This window comes from Entelurus aequoreus, linkage group LG08 (genome assembly GCF_033978785.1).
Source record: "Entelurus aequoreus isolate RoL-2023_Sb linkage group LG08, RoL_Eaeq_v1.1, whole genome shotgun sequence".
NCBI classification, from domain to species: domain Eukaryota; kingdom Metazoa; phylum Chordata; class Actinopteri; order Syngnathiformes; family Syngnathidae; genus Entelurus; species Entelurus aequoreus.
This window is the reverse complement of record NC_084738.1, coordinates 23,035,736-23,057,812: the sequence shown is the minus strand read 5'-3', so window position 1 is coordinate 23,057,812 and position 22,077 is coordinate 23,035,736. Positions and strand designations below refer to the sequence as shown.

The 22,077-nt window shown below is 37.1% G+C and overlaps 2 protein-coding genes across 4 annotated transcripts in view; one reads left to right on the top strand and one right to left on the bottom strand.

Moving 5' to 3' along the window:
* itga3b (integrin, alpha 3b) overlaps window positions 1-9,219 on the top strand; it is a 79,182-nt gene extending 69,963 nt beyond the window's left edge. The window contains exons 23-26 of one of the 3 annotated variants that reach the window (XM_062056015.1): window positions 480-578; window positions 662-787; window positions 924-1,067; window positions 8,506-8,653. In XM_062056015.1, the coding sequence (XP_061911999.1) occupies window positions 480-578; window positions 662-787; window positions 924-1,034 (336 nt within the window). In that variant the 3' untranslated portion in view covers window positions 1,035-1,067; window positions 8,506-8,653. Of the gene's footprint in view, window positions 1-479; window positions 579-661; window positions 788-923; window positions 1,080-8,505 lie in introns of all 3 variants that reach the window. The other 2 variants (XM_062056017.1, XM_062056014.1) reach the window with 2 other exon arrangements.
* Window positions 9,220-12,154: 2,935 nt separating this feature from the next.
* The window catches only part of ace (angiotensin I converting enzyme (peptidyl-dipeptidase A) 1), a 38,871-nt gene continuing 28,948 nt past the window's right edge, over window positions 12,155-22,077 (bottom strand). The window contains exons 17-25 of the mRNA XM_062056011.1: window positions 21,774-21,965; window positions 21,343-21,440; window positions 19,500-19,672; window positions 19,206-19,429; window positions 18,983-19,127; window positions 16,076-16,174; window positions 15,799-15,921; window positions 15,530-15,714; window positions 12,155-12,632 (exon numbers count right to left, since the gene is read on the bottom strand). Coding sequence (XP_061911995.1) covers window positions 12,430-12,632; window positions 15,530-15,714; window positions 15,799-15,921; window positions 16,076-16,174; window positions 18,983-19,127; window positions 19,206-19,429; window positions 19,500-19,672; window positions 21,343-21,440; window positions 21,774-21,965 — 1,442 coding nt within the window. The 3' untranslated portion in view covers window positions 12,155-12,429. The remainder of the gene's footprint in view (window positions 12,633-15,529; window positions 15,715-15,798; window positions 15,922-16,075; window positions 16,175-18,982; window positions 19,128-19,205; window positions 19,430-19,499; window positions 19,673-21,342; window positions 21,441-21,773; window positions 21,966-22,077) is intronic.

The following is a 22,077-nucleotide window of genomic DNA, read 5'->3' as shown; positions in this document are numbered from 1 at the left end:
AGAATATTTCCTAAATTAAAAAAAAACAAGCAGTATTTAAAGCACTAGCAGACAGCAAAACGCAACAATTGAAAAAAAAAAATTCAGTTTTTTAGGTAATTCAGCAGCTATGAAAATATGAAATAATATTGCTAAATAAATGATATTCATCCATCCATTTTCTACCGTTTGTCCCTCTCAAAGTCATTTTTTTATTTCCGAGAGTCCAAATATGTTGACACACACGCGTAGGACAATGTGATTCTCTGTCCAGCTGTTTTTGCAGCGCGATCCCCTGTTTACTCACAGCGAACTGTCAGTCAAATATTTACTTATCTAATTCTGTCCCATTTGACCCTCCATAGAAATCTACAGGTTATTTCACTGATTCAAAACATTCATTTTGTCTTTTAAAAATATATTTTCCAAAAAAGGGTCTTGACACATCTAATATTCTGGTCTTTGTGTGTTTTATGGTATATTTGTTATTTCTGCTGCAGGACTATCCTTATGCTTTGTGGGTCAAAGTTCGAGGGGAAGCGACGCTGAAACTCATCACAGACAAACCAACGCTTAAGATGGACAGCCAGACTGTGACGGTAACACAAATACCCCTTTTTTGTTTGACCAATAATTGATTCATTTCGTGCAAGATGATGATTTGTTCTGCCGTGTATTTTAGTTCATAGTGGACATCGAGCCAGTAGCAGGGGTGGAGACGCCTTATGAACTTCCACTGTGGATCATCATCTCTGCTGTGGTAGCGGGAGTTGTACTTCTGGGAATCATCATAATTATACTTTGGAAGGTGAGACATACAGGAAGTTGATTTCTGCACACAGTGAACAGCTGCAAATGTCTCCAGACTTCCTCACCAAAACCATATCCCCAGTGGACACTGTCCTACATGTAGTTTAACGTCTGACATCCTCCTCCGCCCCCAGTGTGGCTTCTTCCAGAGGGCCAGCAGGCGGGAGATGTATGAGGCCAAAGCCCAGAAGGCTGAGATGAAGATCCAGCCCTCTGAGACAGAAAAGCTCACTGAGGACTACTGAGACCCTTTATGGGTTCTCCGACCGCACACACCGGTGGGCTTTTGGGTAAAAATAACAAAAACAGCCCTTTAAATGAATCATCATTAGAGTGTGATTCAATTTACTGCTTCTCTTTTTGGCTTTTGCTCTGCGTGTCTAACATCTTCTTGCCTTCTTTCCCGGCTGGTCTTTAAGCTGTGTATTATTGTGTAAATGCTGAGAGACCATATCAAAAATAATGCTCGACTAATTTAACAATTTGTAAATTTTTTGGCGCACTTCCAATCACTTTCTTACGTCATTCTCTATGTCAGTGGTCCCCAACCTTTTTGTAGCTGGGGACCGGTCAACGCTTGAAAATTTGTCCCACGGACATTTATTTATTTTTTCATAAAGAAATACTATCATGTGTGCTTACGGACTGTATCCCTGCAGACTGTATTGATCTATATTGATATATAATGTATATATTGTGTTTTTTATGTTGATTTAATTCATTTTTATTTTTTTTTTATTTTTTTTTTTTATTTCTTGCACGGCCCGGTGGTTGGGGGCCACTGCTCTATGTTGCTCACAACCTTCACAGGACATGTTGGCAAGGTATCAGGTAATTGCTATGACATGCTGTGATGCATCAAGCAATCCAATTAATTGTTATATACATACAACAGCCTCTCAGCATTTACATGCATTTCATGATGAAACTGTCATTTCAAGCTGTTCAATTTCAGCAGCTATTTAGTTTTTTTGTACATCTTCTCAAGGGACAATACAATAAGAAGTGAACTTGGATACATTTTTTAGCGTTGTCAGTGTACAGCTTATACATCAGTACAGTTGTCGCTGTTGATTAGTTCCAGACATGACCGCGATGAATACATTTTCGTGAAGTAGGAATCATTAATTATAGGGTTCATTAATTATAGATGAAATATTTTCATAGCTAGGGCATAAAAAACTGTTTAATATGCATCGAGGGACGACTGATACACTATATTGCCAAAAGTATTTGGCCACCTGCCTTGAAGTGCCATCCCATTCCTAACCCATAGGGTTCAATATGATCTCGGTCCACCTTTTGCAGCTATTACAGCTTCAACTCTTCTGGGAAGGCTGTCCACAAGGTTACAGAGTGTGTTTATAGGAATTTTCGACCATTCTTCCAAAAGCGCATTGGTGAGGTCACACACTGATGTTGGTCGAGAAGGCCTGGCTCTCAGTCTCCGTTCTAATTTTTCCCAAAGGTGTTCTATCGGGTTCAGGTCAGGACTCTGTGCAGGCCAGTCAAGTTCATCCACACCAGACTCTGTCATCCATGTCTTTATGGACCTTGCTTTGTGCACTGGTGCACAGTCATGTTGAAAGAGGAAGGGGCCAGCTCCAAACTGTTCCCACAAGGTTGGGAGCATGGAATTGTCCAAAATCAATCAATCAATCAATCAATGTTTATTTATATAGCCCTAAATCACAAGTGTCTCAAAGGGCTGTAAAATGTCTTGATATCCTGGAGCATTCAAAGTTCCTTTCACTGGAACTAAGGGGACAAGCCTAAAAAAAAAAACCCACACCATAATCCCTCCTCCACAAAATTTCACACTCAGCACAATGCAGTCCTCCAAACCCAGACTCGTCCATCAGATCGCCAGATGAAAAAGCGTGATTCATCACTCCAGAAAACATGTCTCCACTGCTCTAGAGCCCAGTGGCGCCGTGCTTTACACCACTGCATCCCACGCTTTGAATTGGACTTGGTGACGTATATCTTAGCTGCAGATGCTTGGCCATGGACACCAATTCCATGAAGCTCTCTGCGTACTCTATGTGGACTAATTGGAAGGTCACATGAAGTTTGGAGCTCTGTAGCAACTGACTGTGCAGAAAGTCGGCGACGTCTTTGCACTATGCGCTTCAGCATCTGCTGACCCCTTTCCGTCAGTTTATGTGGCCTACCACTTCGTGGCTGAGTTGCTGTTGTTCCCAAACTCTTCCATTTTCTTATAATAAAGCCAACAGTTGACTTTGGAAATTTTTTTTATTTATTTTTTTGTCCTGTCCAGCTTCTCAGGCAAATCATATAGTAGATGTAGATGCCCATATCGGCTGTTCAGATTTACTTTACAAAAGAGAAGTGTAGGATACTTCTCTTTGGAATATTTAGGAGCGAGGAAATTTCACGACTGGATTTGTTGCACAGGTGGCATCCTATGACAGTTCCACGCTGGAAATCACGGAGCTCCTCAGCGCGGCCCATTCTTTCACACATGTTTGTAGAAACAGTTTCCATGCCTAAGTGCTTGGTTTCATACACCTGTGGGAAAGTGATTAGGACACCTGATTTTGATTATTTGGATGGGTGGCCAAATACTTTTGGCAATATAGTGTATGTTGAACATACTTGCCAACCCTCCCGAATTTTCCGGGAGACTCCCGAATGTCAGTGCCTCTCCTGGAAATCTCCCGTGACAACCATTCTCCCGAATTTCCCCTGATTTCCAGCCGGACTTTAAGGCACGCCCCCTCCAGGTCCGTGTGGACCTGAGTGAGGACAGCCTGTCGTCACGTCCGCTCTTTACTTCATACTTCAGAACCGACTCCCACACTTGCCGTCAGGGTGCGCAATACAACGTAAACCGTTGGCCAACCAAAAAGTTACTTTTTGGTTGGCCAACGGTTTAAAAAGTAATATATATATATATATATATATATATAAAAAATACTTGAATTTAAAGGCCTACTGAAACCCACTACTACCGACCACGCAGTCTGATAGTTTATATATCAATGATGAAATCTTAACATTATAACACATGCCAATACGGCCGGGTTAACTTATAAAGTGACATTTTAAATTTGCCGCTAAACTTCCGGTTCGAAACGCCTCTGAGGATGACGTATGCGCGTGACGTAGACCGGCGAACACGGGTATGCCTTCCACATTGAAGCCGATACGAAAAAGCTCTGTTTTCATTTCATAATTCCACAGTATTCTGGACATCTGTGTTCGTGAATCTGTTGCAATCATGTTCATTGCATTATGGAGAAGGAAGCTGAGCAAGCAAAGAAGAAAGTTGTCGGTGCGAAATGGACGTATTTTTCGAACGTAGTCAGCAACAACAGTACACAGCCGGCGCTTCTTTGTTTACATTCCCGGAAGATGCAGTCAAGATGGAAGAACTCGGATAACAGAGACTCTAACCAGGAGGACTTTTGACTTCCATACACAGACGCCTGTAGAGAACTGGGACAACACAAACTCTTACCAGGATTACTTTGATTTGGATGACAAAGACGCAGACGTGCTACTGTGAGTATGCAGCTTTGGCTTCTAAACATTTGATCGCTTGCCCGTATGTGCGCAACTTTTTTTTGCGTATGTACGTAACTTTTTAAAAATATATAAGCTTTATGAACCTTGGGTTAGGTGAACGGTCTTTTGGAAAATTGTCGCTTTCTCGGTCCGAATCTCTCTCACTTCATGCGGCCATCATTGTAAACAATAGGGAACTTTGCGTATATGTTCAACTGACTACGTCACGCTACTTCCGGTAGGGGCAAGCCTTTTTTTTATCAGATACCAAAAGTTGCAATCTTTATCGTCGTTGTTCTATACTAAATCCTTTCAGCAAAAATATGGCAATATCGCGAAATGATCAAGTATGACACATAGAATAGATCTGCTATCCCCGTTTAAATAAAAAAAATTCATTTCAGTAGGCCTTTAAGTGAATTCTAGCTATAAATATACTCCTCCCCCTTAACCCCGCCCCCTTAAGTCGGAATCTGCGGAAAAACGAATAAAGTTTCTCGAAAACAAGAGAAAAAGAATGTTGTGTATTTTGCGTCGTCTTCCCCTGATATTTTCTGGACGATGTTTGAGGAACTGCTGAAAGACCATTAGGAAACACAGGCTAAAGTGTGAATTGTGAATTACAAACATTTATATTTATATAGCGCTTTTCTCTAGTGACTCAAAGCGCTTTACATAGTGAAACACAAAATCTGAGTTACATTTAAACCAGTGTGGGTGGCACTGGGAGCAGGTGGGTAAATTGTCTTGCCCAAGGACACAACGGCAGTGACTAGGATGGCGGAAGCGGGGAGCGAACCTGGAATCCTCAAGTTGCTGGCACCGCCGCTCTACCAACCGAGCCACGCCACCTATTGTGAGTTTTGAAATAATCGTGGACAAAAATATGCAATTAAGTGATCAAAATATTTAAGTGAATTGTATTTATTTAGTACTTTTTCTCTCGTGGCTCAAAGTGCTTTACATTGAGAAACCCATTATCGTTATCCATTTAACTACATTTACACCAAGTGTGGGTTCACTGGTAACAAGCTGGGTAAATTGTCTTGCCTAAAGACACAACGGCAGTGACTATGAGGGCGAACCAGGAACCCTCAAGTTTCTCATCAGCCGCTCTACCATCTGAGCCACCCTGCCTCCAATTATAGTTGTATATGCCTATGTCCACACTGTCGATGCGGGGAAATGGGATCCAGTTCTGTAGAAGACGTCACACCAAGAAAGATGGATAGGGGTCTTTCCAAGTACACTTAGTTATCTAGCCATTACTCAAAATCAAATTAATATAATGGGAAATGACTACCAGATTCAATTTCAGGAGCAAAAAAAATAACAAATGAGAACTTGCTAGTGAAGTTTGCAAGGGGAACTGCACTTTTTTTGGAATGTTGTTCACAATCAATATGAGAGACAAAAATGTATTTTTTTTATCAGGATTTTAAAGATGATAAAAAAAAACGCTTGAAAGATGTGGCTAATGGGAGTCACCATTATAGCCTTAAAAATCCTCCAAAACAACTTCAAAACCCTCCATCAACGTTTTACATTCACACTGCAAGTCTATATATAATGTCGTAACAGACACTTTTATAATAATATGTAATATGTTCAATTTTTACCATATTTTAGTCGTTTTTAATCAATGCCGAGAGTGACTTCTTCCGCGCATTGATTTCCGTTTCCTGGCAACAAATGTGTGTTACTACTTACGGAAACAAACGCGAGACTTGGTAACAAACATCGAAGACGACTATTTTTGGACAACCTTATTTTTTTTAATCTGAATGAGCAGATGGTGAACTACTGCTTCTAGAAGCCAGCCTGAAGAAGAGGGTGAAACGTTAGAGCAGACGGAAGCTGAGAGAGTGAGGTCGGCGTGACACAAAGCTGCAAATGTGGAATTTGGAGTCAAGCAATTTCGACATAAATGAAGTGCTCACCCCAAATAAACCGGGAAAAATGTCCCCGGCCAGCTGGACCAAACGCACGTTTTAATATCGATCATGATACACAGCACTTCATGCGTGTTAGTACAACAACAGTACATATAATGTCTGGCTAGCTCAGCTGTGTACAAACAAAACATGAATTGCGGGCTAATACTTTACAGATACTGTAATATGATTGTTCAGGTTTTTCAGTCAGTACAGATTAGTGTATTATCGCATTGTTGTGCATTACAAATTCAAACCCGTTTTGTGCTGACATAGAAACTAGCTTATCGCTTTCTGTAGTTAGCTTTTATGGCTAATACCGAACTACACCGATGTGTTATTATGCTAGAAAAAAGTTCCTCAGTGATTGCTCTTACAATAACAATGTTGCTTCAGCTTAAAAGTTAAAGTTAAAGAACCAGTGATTGTCACACACACACTAGGTGTGGTGAAATTTGACCCATCCCCTTTTTCACCCCCTGGGAGGTGAGGGGAGCAGTGGGCAGCAGCTATGCCGTGCCCGGGAATCATTTTTGGTGATTTAACCCCCAATTCCAACCCTTGATGCTGAGTGCCAAGCAGGGAGGTAATGGGTCACATTTTTATAGTCTTTGGTATGACTCGGCCGGGGTTTGAACTCACAACTAGGGATGTCCGATAATGGCTTTTTGCCGATATCCGATATTCCGATATTGTCCAACTCTTTAATTACCGATACCGATATCAACCGATACCGATATCAACCGATACGATATATACAGTCGTGGAATTAACACATTATTATGCCTAATTTGGACAACCAGGTATGGTGAAGATAAGGTCCTTTTTTTAAAAATTAATAAAATAAAATAAGATAATTAAATTAAAAACATTTTCTTGAATAAAAAAGAAAGTAAAACAATATAAAAACAGTTACATAGAAACTAATAATTAATGAAAATGAGTAAAATTAACTGTTAAAGGTTAGTACTTTTAGTGGACCAGCAGCACGCACAATCATGTTTTCTTACGGACTGTATCCCTTGCAGACTCTATTGATATATATTGATGTATAATGTAGGAACCAGAATTTTAATAACAGAAAGAAACAACTATTTTGTGTGAATGAGTGTAAATGGGGGAGGGAGGTCTTTTGGGTTGGTGCACTAATTGTAAGTGTATTTTGTGTTTTTTATGTTGATTTAATAAAAAAATAAAATTAAAATAAAATTTAAAAAACGATACCGATATTTTCCGATATTACATTTTAAAGTATTTATCGGCCGATAATATTGGCAGGCCGATATCATCGGACATCTCTACTCACAACCTACCGATCTCAGGGCGGACACTCTACGTCTAACCACTAGGCCACTGAGTAGCTTGGTTATTATACAGGTTACGGAACGTAAATCAAGTATTTATTTTTTTTTACAGTTTTTAATGCCTTTTTAAATTAACTTAGAGGTAGAATTGATTGCTCCCATCAATCAATCAATTGATTGATTGATTGATTGAAACTTTTATTAGTAGATTGCATAGTACAGTACATATTCCGTACAATTGACCACTAAATGGTAACACCCGAATAAGTTTTTCAACTTGTTTAAGTAGGGGTCCACGTTAATCAATTCATGGTAATTCAATCAAAGTTGACTTATGTAGCCCTAAATCACGAGTGTCTCCAAGGGCTGCACAAGCCACAACACAATTAGCTGCATTGCTAGCTATTGAGAACAAGACGATTTTTTTAAGTACAAATGCAAACAAAAAAAATCCTTTTGTCTTCTTGTCCCTCATAATGATTGTGAACAATAGGAAAGATTCCCCCCAAAAAGTGCAGTTCCCCTTTAACTGACCGCTGGAAATAAGTCGAGAAACAGCCACTATTGTTTAATAGCTAGCGACACCGGTGAGTACCAAGGACGTTGTGTATTGCTCTGGTGCTACATGAGTGCTGCCAACACTGGGGAGCTGCGGTTTATTTTGATATTTTAAAGCACAGGGCCAAACCTGGCCAGTTTTGGACGCTGACTGAAGTCCATTTGTGTAGTATTGTTCCTTGAGAAGGTGTAATGTGAGGCGTGTACTCGCTTTTGTGCGATACTTGTAACTTCTCTTTCCTCAGTTGGATACTGTGCTCCCTCCCCTCGCTTTCTCTTTCCTAGCTCTCCATTTCTATGGCGGATCTAAATCTCCCAAATGTTGTTCTCCAGCCGCCATTAAATCTTGGCTCTCCTTTAGTCTCTCGTGTCACTTCTTTTCTCCCCAGCTTGGATTCTTCAAGCGATCCCTCTACTACCGGATAATGCCAAAGCACCGGGGGGTGAAAATTCGCAAGGCCGATCGCTATCAGGCCAATGAGGGATTTGAGCCTGAGGAGCCGTGCAGAAAGCATTGGATCACCAACTGGACAGAGACGCAGCATTTCTACTACTGAGGCCTTGACTTGGAACCCTGACTGTTCTGACGCAGGCCAAACAAAGAACATTGGGCCCAGTAGGGACCACCTGTGGATTAAATGCACTGACCTTTTTCCAGACTTATATTGAACTGTGTTTCTTTTCTGACATTGAATGAATTGGCGAATTCTGGACTTTTATGTTTTTAATTGAAAGCTTTTTTTGTTGTTGTTATTCCTCAATGATTGTAAATATTTTCGCATCTGGATCGCTCATTTCCAGGCTTTAATATCCAGCCCAGCTGACCTCGTGTACAGATATGACATGTTTGTTTTCTATGTTTTATTCCAAGTTTTCAGGGACTACTACTTGCATTCTCTTGGTAGGAGATCGGCTTAATTCCCCCCCCAGATGCAGCCCCTCGCTTGATGACTATTTATTATACATGTTTGTGTCAACACTGAATTCATTAGGCTAAATTAATGAATTAATCTAAATAATCCATTGCAGACGGCCAAAAATACGCTCATTTCAATGCGTTTTCTTTATTTTCATGACTATTTACATTGTAGATTGTCACTGAAGGCATCAAAACTAAGAATGAACACATGTGGAGTTATGTACTTAACAAAAAAAGGTGAAATGACTGAAAACATGCTTTATATTATAGTTTCTTCAAAATAGCCACCCTTTGCTCTGATTACCGCTTTGTACACTCTTGGCATTCTCTTGATGAGCTTCAAGCACACCTGTGAAGTGAAAACCATTTCAGGTGACTACCTCTTGAAGCTCATCGAGAGAATGCCAAGAGTGTGCAAAACAGTAATCAGAGCAAAGGGTGGCTATTTTGAAGAAACTAGAATATAAAACATGTTTTCAGTTATTTCACCTTTTTTTGTTAAGTACATAACTCCACATGTGTTCATTCATAGTTTTGATGCCTTCAGTGACAATCTACAATGTAAATAGTCATGAAAATAAAGAAAACCCATTAAATGAGAAGGTGTGTCCAAACTTTTGGCCTGTACTGTATATATAAATGAACGTTCACTATCCCTTCAATTTTCACTGAAGACTTGTCGGCGAAGACGGTGACAAGGGGAGGGTTAAGCCATGCAGACGCCACCTTTGTGCCTCACTAATAATGCAATTTTCTTAATTTAATAGTTTTTCTCGCCTTCTTTGTCAAAGTGCTGGCACTCGCAACTTTCTTTGGCCCCATTTTGCAGCAGTACTCAATAAAAAAAAATTAAAAAACTGAGTCACCAAAATGTCGGTTTCTTTTAGGGGTGTCCCAATCCTATATTGATATCAGTCCGATATCGACAAAAAACAAGTATCAGATTAAATCTGTTTGCATCTAAAATCTTCGATATGAGCTCTGATGATAACCCCAAGTACCAGTTAACATCTAAATGTCCTCTAATAAACACACAAGGTTGGTCTTTTCTTGTATTTCAGTCAAGTCATTTACAAAAGATAAACATGGTTGACTGTAGGTTACTAGGAGCTAGCAACTACACAACAGCTAAGCACACAATAGCACACTAGCTTGACATAGCGTCCTAAATTGAACAATATTGCAATCCAAACACTTTAGTCTACATAGAAAAGTATCAAATAACTATAGTCAGACACAAAGGTTGAAGATTATTAGAAAGTATCCAGTAACAAACGTGTCCCCATCATACAATTTGATGCACTTTACTTAATTATTGTGGCAATTAGGTGTCGCAGAAATAACAACTCCCCCCACTTTAACTTAAAGACTGCATAAGTCCATTCCAGATGGTTTAGAATAAATATGTTTGTTTTTCATAATTAACATTGTTCTCAGTTTGACTAATTTCACTTGATCAAGCCTTTTTCTAACATACCACCCAACCAAAAAAATATAAAAGTATATATAATGTATTCAATATCGGTATCGGAAAATACTCACAACTCCACTATTGGTATCGTGTCGGAAGTGAAAAAGCTGGCACCCCTAGTTTTTTTGAATGGACATTGACAGGCGGTCACACGGGACTAGTTTGTTGTGCGCAAAGTTTTGCCTTACGATAACCGAAACGGAATATGAAAACCTTGCAAAAATTTGGTCAGAAAATCACGCCAAAGAACAAATCATACCCAAAAATACCACTGTGTGTAGTTGCAGTCGTGGTCAAAAGTTTACATACGCTTGTAAAGAACATAATGTCATGGCTGTCTTGAGTTTCCAATAATTTCTACAACTCTTATTTTTTTTGTGATAGAGTGATTGGAGCACATACTTGTTGGTCACAAAAAACATTCATGAAGTTTGGTTCTTTTATGAATTTATTATGGGTCTACTGAAAATGTGAGCAAATCTGCTGGGTCAAAAGTATACATACAGCAATGTTAATATTTGGTTACATATCCCTTGGCAAGTTTCACTGCAATAAGGCTCTTTTGGTAGCCATCCACAAGCTTCTGGTCGAATTTTTGACCACTTCTCTTTACAAAATTGGTGCAGTTCAGCTACATTTGTTGGTTTTCTGACATGGACTTGTTTCCTCAGCATTGTCCACATGTCAGGACTTTGGGAAGGCCATTATAATATCTTAATTCTAGCCTGATTTAGCCATTCCTTTACCACTTTTGACGTGTGTTTGGGGTCATTTTCCTGTTGGAACACCCAACTGCGCCCAAGACCCAACCTCCGGGCTGATGATTTTAGGTTGTCCTGAAGAATTTGGAGGTAATCCTCCTTTTTCATTGTCCCATTTACTCTTTGTAAAGCACCAGTTCCATTGGCAGCGAAACAGGCCACGAGCATAACACTACCACCACCATGCTTGACGGTAGGCTTGGTGTTCCTGGGATTAAAGGCCTCACCTTTTCGCCAAACAGCTCAATTTTTGTTTCATCTGACCACAGAACTTTCCTCCAGAAGGTCTTATCTTTGTACATGTGATGTCAATCACTCTATCACAAAAAATAAAGAGTTGTAGAAATTATTGGAAACTCAAGACAGCCATGACATTATGTTCTTTACAAGTGTATGTAAACTTTTGACCACGACTGTATGTAACACATGTACATGTGTTTTATTGATTGTCTGAATGAACACGTTATTAGGTACATCGATGCAGTTTAATGTAATGCAATACAGTTCACAGGCCGGTAACATAATTTGTATGTGTACCTAATGTTGTGGCCAGTGAGTGAAATGTTTGTGTGTGTGGGGAACAGGAGGCAAAAGCTTGGATGGCGTCCAAGTCCTTTCAGCACTAAAAACCAGGCTGGACTAAGAAGACATTGATTCAGTGGTCTGTGTTGAGCCTATTTGTTGGCGTGCTGCTCTTGCTCATGTTACCTGACAGCTGCCAGGTATTCTCTTGTGAGACTGCGGGCCCTACAGAGGCTCCTTTGACTCGTAAAGATGGAGGGAGGGAGGGAGGAAGGCTCCAACCAATGTACAAACTTTTTTTTTACTGCAATATGTAGTTAAATTGTTGTTAATGAAAAGCCATACTATACATATATATGTATGTTTTTATTGTAGAAATAAGAAACACAAATATGTCCACACGATCAATAACTTTACAAATAGTTCCTCCCTAAATATGAACATAGTACAAATAAATTACAAAATGCTCTTTTGCATAGACAAACATAATTGGACTCCGAGTGTATACAAGAAATATACAAGACATATCAGGGAGGCGGACAAAAACCAAGCAAATGTGATCATGTGCACTGTACACGCCATGACAAAACACTGATTTTCACATTAGGGTTGTTACTGTACAAAAAGTACATTAGCCATTTTAGTCTTTTTGCTTGAGCTCTATCGTCGATAATGACCTGCCGGACTTTTTTGACTTCCTGTACTTGAAGGCCAGGAGGATGGTGGCCACCAACAGGACCAGACCCAAGACCAGCAGGACCCATTGGCCTGCGATGGCGGCTGCACTCTCAACGCTCATTCCCAGGAAGTCCACAGTGCTGGCTGGGGTCACAACTTCCGCACCTGCAGGATATGCATTAAGAAATAACAAGGTAAGCATGACGGACATCAGTATTATTTTTGCTTGTCAAGGCAAGAACTGGAGTGATTATGTTCAGTTAGATGCTTTCAAAGTGAATATATGTGAATTTACAGGAATAAGCAGAATATTTTGTTTTGTGTTTAATGAAATTTAAAGATTGTTGAAAAGAATCAGTTGGGAAAATGAACAAGAATTATCTCAAAATTTGCTGGATTTCATGTTTGTAAGGTTGCAGTTTTCAGTGACAATACATAGTAATTTAAAGGGATAGACTTACAATTAACAATGTGTTTGAAAATAATTGTAAAATAATGTAGAATTAATTTTTCAATAAATAACTCGCAGGTCATATTTGAAACAAAAATAATTGTATTTTGCATTTGCGAGGTCATGATAAGCCAAAATATTTTATAAAAATGTTGTACAAAACAAAATAAAAACAATAAAGGGAATTTACCCTTATCTACTTCTCAATGTGTCCAACATTCCTGACCTAAACTTCCCTAAAATAATGCATCAATATAATATTTAAAAAACAATTTTAAATATTAAAAATGTCCTTCCCCAAACGTCCCTAAAAAAATATACATTTTAAATGCTTATTTGGATAAAAAAAATTAAATCCCTACCAAAACTTCCCTGAAAATGTATGAATAATATTAGCAATTTTAAAATAACATTTATTATGAATAGCTACAAAATGACCTATTTAAGCCTTCGAAATAAATTTATGAATAATAATTTTCAAAATACTTACCTTAAATATTTCCAGAAATCTCTTACCGAAATTTGCATGAATAATGATCATTTAGATAATATTAAATATTCAAACACACCCCGAAATAATAATTTTGGAAAAAAAGACTTATTTTAAGTATTTTATTATATATTTTAAATATACCTAAACTTCCCATCGAATACATATTTGGAGAAAAACATTTATTTAAAAAAACTAAAATACTTTTCCATATTTACAAAATTCCTTAATAAACTTTCCATGGCAATATTTAGCAGAATTTCTACAAATGTCTATTCTTCTTCTATATTATTTTATAATTGCATGTGTCACCTTTTTGTATCTATTTATGCATCTACAGAAAACTGTTACTATTCCTCCATTTACACTATTTAGTCAGGTACCATTACTGTCTGTAATTTTAAAATCCAATTAAACTCTTTATTTCTTTATTTTGAAGGTATTATTTTGAATAACTAAACCAGAAAACATTTAATGTTTGTCTATAAGGCTGAAAATGACACATACAGTAATACAGTAATATATACAAGCTTTTTAAAGGGAAACATACTTTTTGTTTTTGGTGCAGCGTTCAATGACCTGCTTAAACGCTTCAAGATTAAAAGTTTCAAAGTCCAGCTTACAGTGTGTATGGGAGTGTGTTGACTAAACCCAGACTATGCAAGTGTGTGTGTGTGTGTGTGTGTGTGTGTGGGTGTGTCTGTTCTTGTATTTCTACCCTTCTTGAGACATCAACAAGGAAAAGTACCTTCCATATAAGGACCGGTGAACAAATTAGGACATAAATCATGGTCCCAATATGGAAAACCATTGCATCTAATAGACAATGTCTTACTTGCACCACTGGCGGTGAAATCTATCAAAATGAGGGTGGTCCCAAAAGGGAGGGATTTTTCAAATTGACTGTGTGTCGGTTTTAAAAGTGCTCCCCCTCTGGTCAACATATGAAATAAAAAGTGCGTGTAAAATTTTGAAGTGCTCCCCCTCTGGCCAACATATGAAATAACAAGTGTGTGTAAGAAATTGAAATGCGCCCCCTTTGGCCAAAATTTGTAAAAAAAAAAATTAAAAAATAAATATATATGTATATAGAGACATACTCGAATAACTTGAAGTAAATAATGAAGATTAAAAACCAAATTACAAACAAAAAATGCAAAACAAAATACATGAACTAAAAGCAGTCTTTTTCTCACAATGTGTCGACTTTTCTCTTATAAAATTGGGGACAATTTCTCATATTCTTTCTGTTTCTGTAATTTTGCAATATTTTTTCGTAAAATTATTACTTTTTAATGCAAAAATAAAATTCTGACTTGTCTCCTGTTCTTGTAAAAAAGTGAAATGTTTTGAGTAAAATTAGGACTTTTGTCATAATTTTGCCAAGTAAAATTCCGATTATTTTATATTATTTTATTATTATAATATTGCCCAAATTTTTAAGTTTTCTTATAAAATTGTGACTTTTGTCGAGTAAAATTACGACTCTTTTCATAAAATTGCCAAAATGTTTGGCTTTTCTTGTAAAATTGCGACTGTTATTGAGTAAAATTCCAACTTTTATCATAATATTGCACAAATGTTCCGTTTTTCTTGCGTTGAGGAAAAGTACGACTTTTATTATAATACTGCCAAAATTCTAGGTTTTTCTTCTGAAATTCCAACTCATTTTTTACAACAAGCTTTTTTATATTTGCGTAGTATGTATATATTATTAATGTTGTAAATACACATTTTTATATATCTAGAAAATGTGGTCCTAAAGAGGGAGGCATTTTTTTGGAGGTATCCGAGGAGGTAACAAATACAAGAATGTGTGTGTGTGTGTGTGTGTGTGTGTGTGTGTGTGTGTGTGTGTGTGTGTGTGTGTGTGTGTGTTTCTCTCTCTCTCTCTTTCACTCCCATCCAGCTAATGTGCTCACTTCCTTTCAGCAGGAACTCATCAGGAAAACAAGCAGTGAGAGATTGATTTCAGTAAGCTGCAAAAAGGCATCAAGTCTCCTTGCAAAGATTTCTTTTCCTCCCCTTGGAAGGAGATGAACTGATGCGGAGATGTGCTTCCCATATGTTGGACTCACACTCCAACGCCAAGTGTGTGTGCGCAGAATGTTCAACACTCACTTGAAGGCTTCCAGTCGTAATCAGGCCACCCGCGGATATCGCCGTTCTTGTTGTTCTCTTCCTCCAGCCATTTAATGAGAGGTCTGAAATATTCCATAAGTGGCTCGGCGCTCATATTGGGCTGTCCCGTGATCATGCTCATGGCTTCAGGCCAGGGCTTGCTGAAGCCTAACTTCATGACGTCACTGCAGCCAAAACACATGATTTGTACATGACATTTGATATTGTGACACGTGACTTGTACAGTATATTTAATAACGTGGACGCACCCCAGCAGCTTCCCAGCCTTCTTGGACCGGTAAATGTCACACGTGTGCAGGGGCCCCACGTGGTCGGCGGCGCCACACAGAGCCTTGTGGAACTGAAACTGGATAATAAAGCTGACAAAGTACCTGAGGGCGAATGATAAATATCACATCATAAACACGACGGTGATAGCGGTGGTCCGTCACATCATCGTTGCCATAGTTACAGTATCAAAGCTTATATTATGTTTGGATGTGTCACTGCTTAATTATCAGGTGCGAAATAGTAACATTACTCTACCTCACGTAGGGAACGTTAGCAGGGATGTGGAACTTTGCGCCTGGGTCAAAGTCGTTCTCTGTGCGGGTTACAGGCGGACACAATCCCTGGTACTTCATCCTGCAGTTAAATACAACAACATACTTTGATTTATACTTCATAAAGAGTAACAAATTCAGTTATGGAACAAAACATGGCTCGTTTGAAATGTGACTTTTTACAATATTTCTCCCTTATTGCCTATCAGTTCGTAATGATCTTTTTATGGATAGAAAAGCTAACTTCCCCTAAAAGATCGTAACAGTTACACTGTTATGATCTTGTTATGATCCCTGCTTGGCACTCAGCATCAAGGGTTGGAATTGGGGGTTGAATCACCAAAAAGTATTCCCGGGCGCGGCCACCGCTGCTGCTCACTGCTCCCCTCACCTCCCAGGGGGTGAACAAGGGGATGGGTCAAATGCAGAGGACAAATTTCACCACACCTAGTGTGTGTGTGACAATCATTGGTACTTTAACTTTAACTTAACAAGCATTCAATCATATTTGAAAGTTTCTAATACCTCCTAGGCACATACAGTGCATCCGGAAAGTATCCACAGCGCTTCACTTTTTCCACATTTTGTTATGTTACAGCCTTATTCCAAAATACATTTATTTTTGTCCTCAAAATTCTACAGACGATAATGGCAAAGTGAAAAATTTTTTTTTTTTAATTTTCCAAATTAAAAAAAAAAAGAAAGAAAAATCACATGTACGTATAAGTAAGTATTTAAAGTCTTTGCTCAATACTTTGTTGATGCACCTTTGGCAGCAATTACAGCCTCGAGTCTTTTTTAATACGATGCAACAAGTTTGGCACACCTATCTTTGGGCAGTTTCACCCTTTCCTCTTTGCAGCGCCTCTCAAGTTTCATCAGGTTGGATGGGAAGTGTTGGTTTTCATCCAGGATATGAAAAGCTTTGTACATGTGATTTTTAATTCTTGTATTTTTATTAAATTTGCAAATAAAAAATAAAAATAAATACTTTGTATGAATATTTTCCGGATAAACTGTGTACTGTACTTTAAAAGCATAATTTATGGTTGTTTTCAAAGAGAGGTGCAGCAGTTTGGGAAAAAAAATACACCTTCAAAGCAAACTTTAGCAACATAATAAATGCAGTTTTATAAAAATATGCAAGATGATGCTAAACATTTTCATTACAAAATATTAGCCTTCTTAGAAGACTAAACTTAGATTTTCTTATATACATTTAAAGTATACAATATAGATTAGAATAAAGTCAAAATATTACAAGAATACTAATATTTGTTGTAATATTAAGAAAATAAAGTCATAATTATGAGAGAAAAATAATAAGACGGTAAAAACTATTTTATTAGAAAAAAAAGTGATCATTTTACAAGAATAAGTTATTATTATTGTGAGAATAAAAATTTAATATTAATAAAAATAAAATAATTTTGCATGGATAAAGTGTAATATTACCAGGATAAGATTGGAATATTATTAGAAAGAAAGTCATAATTTTACATGAATAAGGTGTAATAATATGAGAATACGTAACAAAGAGTAAAGTCATAGTATCACCAGAATAAAGTTGTCATATTTTATGAGAATAATGTAATAGCAATCAAAAAAAAGTCTGAATTTCACAAGAATAAGGTCATATTATGAAGATGATGTACGGATAAAGTCGTAATACTACTAGAATAAAGTTTAAATTATAATTTAAAAAAGTCATAATTTTACGAGGATAAAATAATGTTATTATGATAATAAACACATAAAATACTAGAAAATATATCTACATTGCTGAAAATATATTATTACTAGAATTACGTTGCAATATTATTCAAAAAACATATAGTTTTACAACAATTAGGTCATAATATTAAGAGAATAAACACATAATGTCACTAGAAAAAAGTCATAATTTTACAAGGATAAAGTCATAGTATTAACAGAATGATGTTCTCATATTAGCATTACACTTTGGGATTTTTTTTTTAATAAAGTTGTAATAGTCATAGAAAATAGTCATCATTTCACAAGAATATGGTTAAGGTGACAAAAAAGTAATAATTTTACAAGGATAAAGTTGAAATATTACTGGACGGTATAGCTCGGTTGGTAGAGCGGCCGTGCCAGCAACTTGAGGGTTGCAGGTTCGATCCCCGCTCCCGCCATCCTAGTCACTGCCGTTGTGTCCTTGGGCAAGACACTTTACCCACCTGCTCCCAGTGCCACCCACACTGGTTTAAATGTAACTTAGATATTGGGTTTCACAATGTAAAGCGCTTTGAGTCACTTGAGAAAAAGCGCTATATAAATGTAATTCACTTCACTTCACTTCACTGGAAAAAAGTTGCAATATTAAAAAAAAAAAAAAAAAGTCATACCAGAATAAAGTTCTCATAAAAATACACAAATACTAGAAAAGTTTAGCTATAGTCTGTACTAGATGTTAAACATTTTAGTTGCATAATATTGGTCAAAAAGTTAAATTTAATATTTATATAAAATATATGTATACGTATATACAGAGGATACAGTATATGGTAGCAGTTTTCAAATGGTGAGCTAACAAAGGAAAAAAATCAAAGAACAAACTTTGTCAAATTTTGTACCTTAATGCGATCATTATTACCAAATATGTGTTATATGTGTTTTATGTTGCACGATTGCACCAAGAAAAATTCCTAGTTTGTGAACCCGTTCTCAAACAATGGCAATAAAACTATTCTGATTCTGATTCTGATTCTGATCATTTAGCGATGAATGGTAAAAGATCATAGCACTTACTGAGCATCCAGTCATATTTCTGTGTTTGTAGTAGCCTCTTGGTATCTAATACTGTGGATACTGTATATGCATAAGTTGACAGTGATTTAAGAGTGAGGCGATTTAAGGTCTACGTTACCTGAGGTTCCACCACTCTTTATTGTATTCAGACGATGGGATGCGTCCATCAAAAACCTTCCATCTCCACTGGTCCATCAGGTAACCAAAAGGCAGGAAGGCAATTTTATCAAGCGCCATGTTCATCAGGAAGTTGATGTCACTCTCTGCAATCCAAACGTAAAGAAATGAGTAATACATCCATCATTTTGTGTGGAACGTGTGCCTTTGAACGGTTTACACACCAGGGTTGTTTTCTACTTTGTCCAGTAGGCCGATGCTCTTAAGGTGTTTTGGTGTGGACACAGAAAGGGCCAACACATCGCCGATGGCTTCGTGAAAGCCGGGGTTGGCTCCTTCGCGGAAGGACACGGGCTGCTCCTTGTACTGCAGGAAGTACTGGACGTGACCCATCTCATGGTGGACGGTGATCAAGTCGTCCATGGTCACCACCGTACACTGCTTGATCCTAAAAACATGGTTCATACTTAGTCACGCTGCAAATAACAAGTCTCTCAACCAATGACGTGATGTTAAACCTGAAGTCTTTTCTGTTATAGAAATCCCATGCAGAGGCGTGACAAACTACTTGGCGTCCATCAGTGGGCTTCTCCAGCATGGACTTGTCCCAAAACTCCTTTGGCATAGGCAGCAGTCCCAAAGAGGTGAAAAAATTGTCTGATTCCTGGAACATTCTTTTTGCATTCCAGCCCTTGATAGAGGAACAAAAAAGTATTAGTGTGTACTGTTTTAGTGTTGCTGTTTCTTTATCAATAATATATAATACTAAGACACTAAAGTCAAAATATTATGAGAATAAGTTTGTAAATAGGATTACGAAAAAAAAAGCCATGATATTACTCGAAAGAAGTCGTAATTTTACTATTCTGCAGTTGTAATCTTACAACAATAAAGTTATATTTTTATGAGGAAAAAGGTCACAATGTTAAGGGAGGGATTTATAAGGATAAAATATATTTTTCTGCAAGAAAAAGTCTTATATCTTTAAAATGTAGACCTCTATACAAAGCATAAAGCATAGATGACAATAAAGTTGGAATATTATTATAAGAATAGACATTTGATATTACAAGAAAAAAACATATTTTTAATGAAGGATGAAGTTGTAATTTTACTCAAATAAAGTTGCAATATTTTTGAAAAAATACTTTGACAAGAATAAGGTCATATTATTAATAGAATAAACATATAATATTACTAAAAATAAAATGTTTACATAGATAAAGTCGTAATATTACAAAAATAAAGTTACAGTATTATAAGATTTTTGAAAGTCATATTATGAAAATAAACATGTAATATTACTTGAAAGAACATAATTTTACATCGATTAAGTCGTAGAATTAAGAGAACCAAGTTCTCGTATTAGCATAATGCATGTGTGATTTTATGAGAATAAAATAATTTTCACAGAAAAGTCCTAATTCCACAAGAAAAAGGATAAAGGGTAAAGTGGAAATACTACTAAAATAAAATTGCATCATTTTGGAAATAAAAAAGTCCTAATTTTACAAAACAATTGTAAAAATATTATGAGAATAAACACATGATATTACTAGGAAAAAACAACATTTTACATGGATAAAGTCATAATATTACAAGAATAAAGTTGTAATATTGTGAGAAATATACATAATGAGTATATGTATAGTGTGTTGGTTTTATCAGAAGAATATCTCATACTAGCATAATACCTTTGTAGTTTTATGAGAATAAATATGTAATATTCAGAAAAAATAGTCATAATTCAGCAATAATATGGTCATAAGTATATGTGAAAAAAATATTTTTTAAGTATAAAGTCATGTTTATATCCGAATAAATAACAGGATAAAATCTTTGTGATTTTATGAGACTAAAGTTAATATTTCATGTTAATACCCGAATAAAGTTCACATAACAGGATAAAATCTTTGTGATTTTATGAGACTAAAGTTAATATTTTGAGAAAAAAAGGTAATATTACAATAATTAGTTCATGATATTTTGGGTAAAAAAAACCTAATTATTTTATGAGATAAATAATAATTTTACAAGACTAAAATTACTCCACAATGAGAATAAAGCTGCAATATTCTAAGACAAAACAATCATAATTATAGAAGAATAACATCTGGATATTACAAGAATAAAGTGGTAATAATGCAAAAATTAATAACATATACCGCATATAACATTTAATAATGTAACTATTTTTGTTCTGATTTGTGTGGCCTCATTCTTCATGAACATTGCACATTAGGGTTAGGCTGTGGCGCTTTGGGTCTGAAAAAGCACAATCTAAATCCAATCCATTATTATGGTTAATGTTATTATTCCTGTGCTCTCCACAGTTGCTGTAAGAATCTATGCAGTATTCACCTTAGCCACCATAGCCGGCGTGGCATCAACTTGCGTGGCGTCAGGATACGGCAGCACCAGGTCCATGATGCCAGACCACGTCTGTGCCCACATGTTACCTGAAACAACAGGAAATGAAAAGGAATAATCTCTGCTCTGTATGCAGTGTAAATTCTTGGCTGTGTGGACATGTCACACACAATCTCACGCATGACACCTTTGAAAGAATAAGAAATCCTTCCTGAATCCAAAGGCATTCACGGCCAGCTGCAGAATATTAGCGGATTATGCCACCACATAAAAGGAGCTTTTTGGCCGTGGTGTGTCCGTAAATTCCACACTGAAGTATTGACTACCATGTTTGTTTGTTTTATAAACTCTTTATCCAATTTAAAGGTGTGTAAATGTCCTGCTTTTATGAAGTAAAACAGCTTCAGGTTGGTGTAACTCACCCAACAGGTGAGCGGGAATAGGTCCTCTCAGGTTGATGCGTTTTGGACCGTACTTTTTGTACAGAGCCCTGCGAACATAGGCGTGCACGTTCAGGTAGAGCGGCTCCAGCTGCTTCCACAGGCGCTCCAGGTCCTCCTCGAATGTCGGCGTTTCATACAGGGAGCGCCAGAAAGCACCATTGTCGCTGTGACCTGTAGTGTGGCATAGAGAGTAGAGTGGTGTGTTCTCCAAGGGACCCTGAACTCACCAGTACAAGATAAAGATGGAATTTAGGGCTGTTTGAAGGAAGCCAACGTTTAAAGA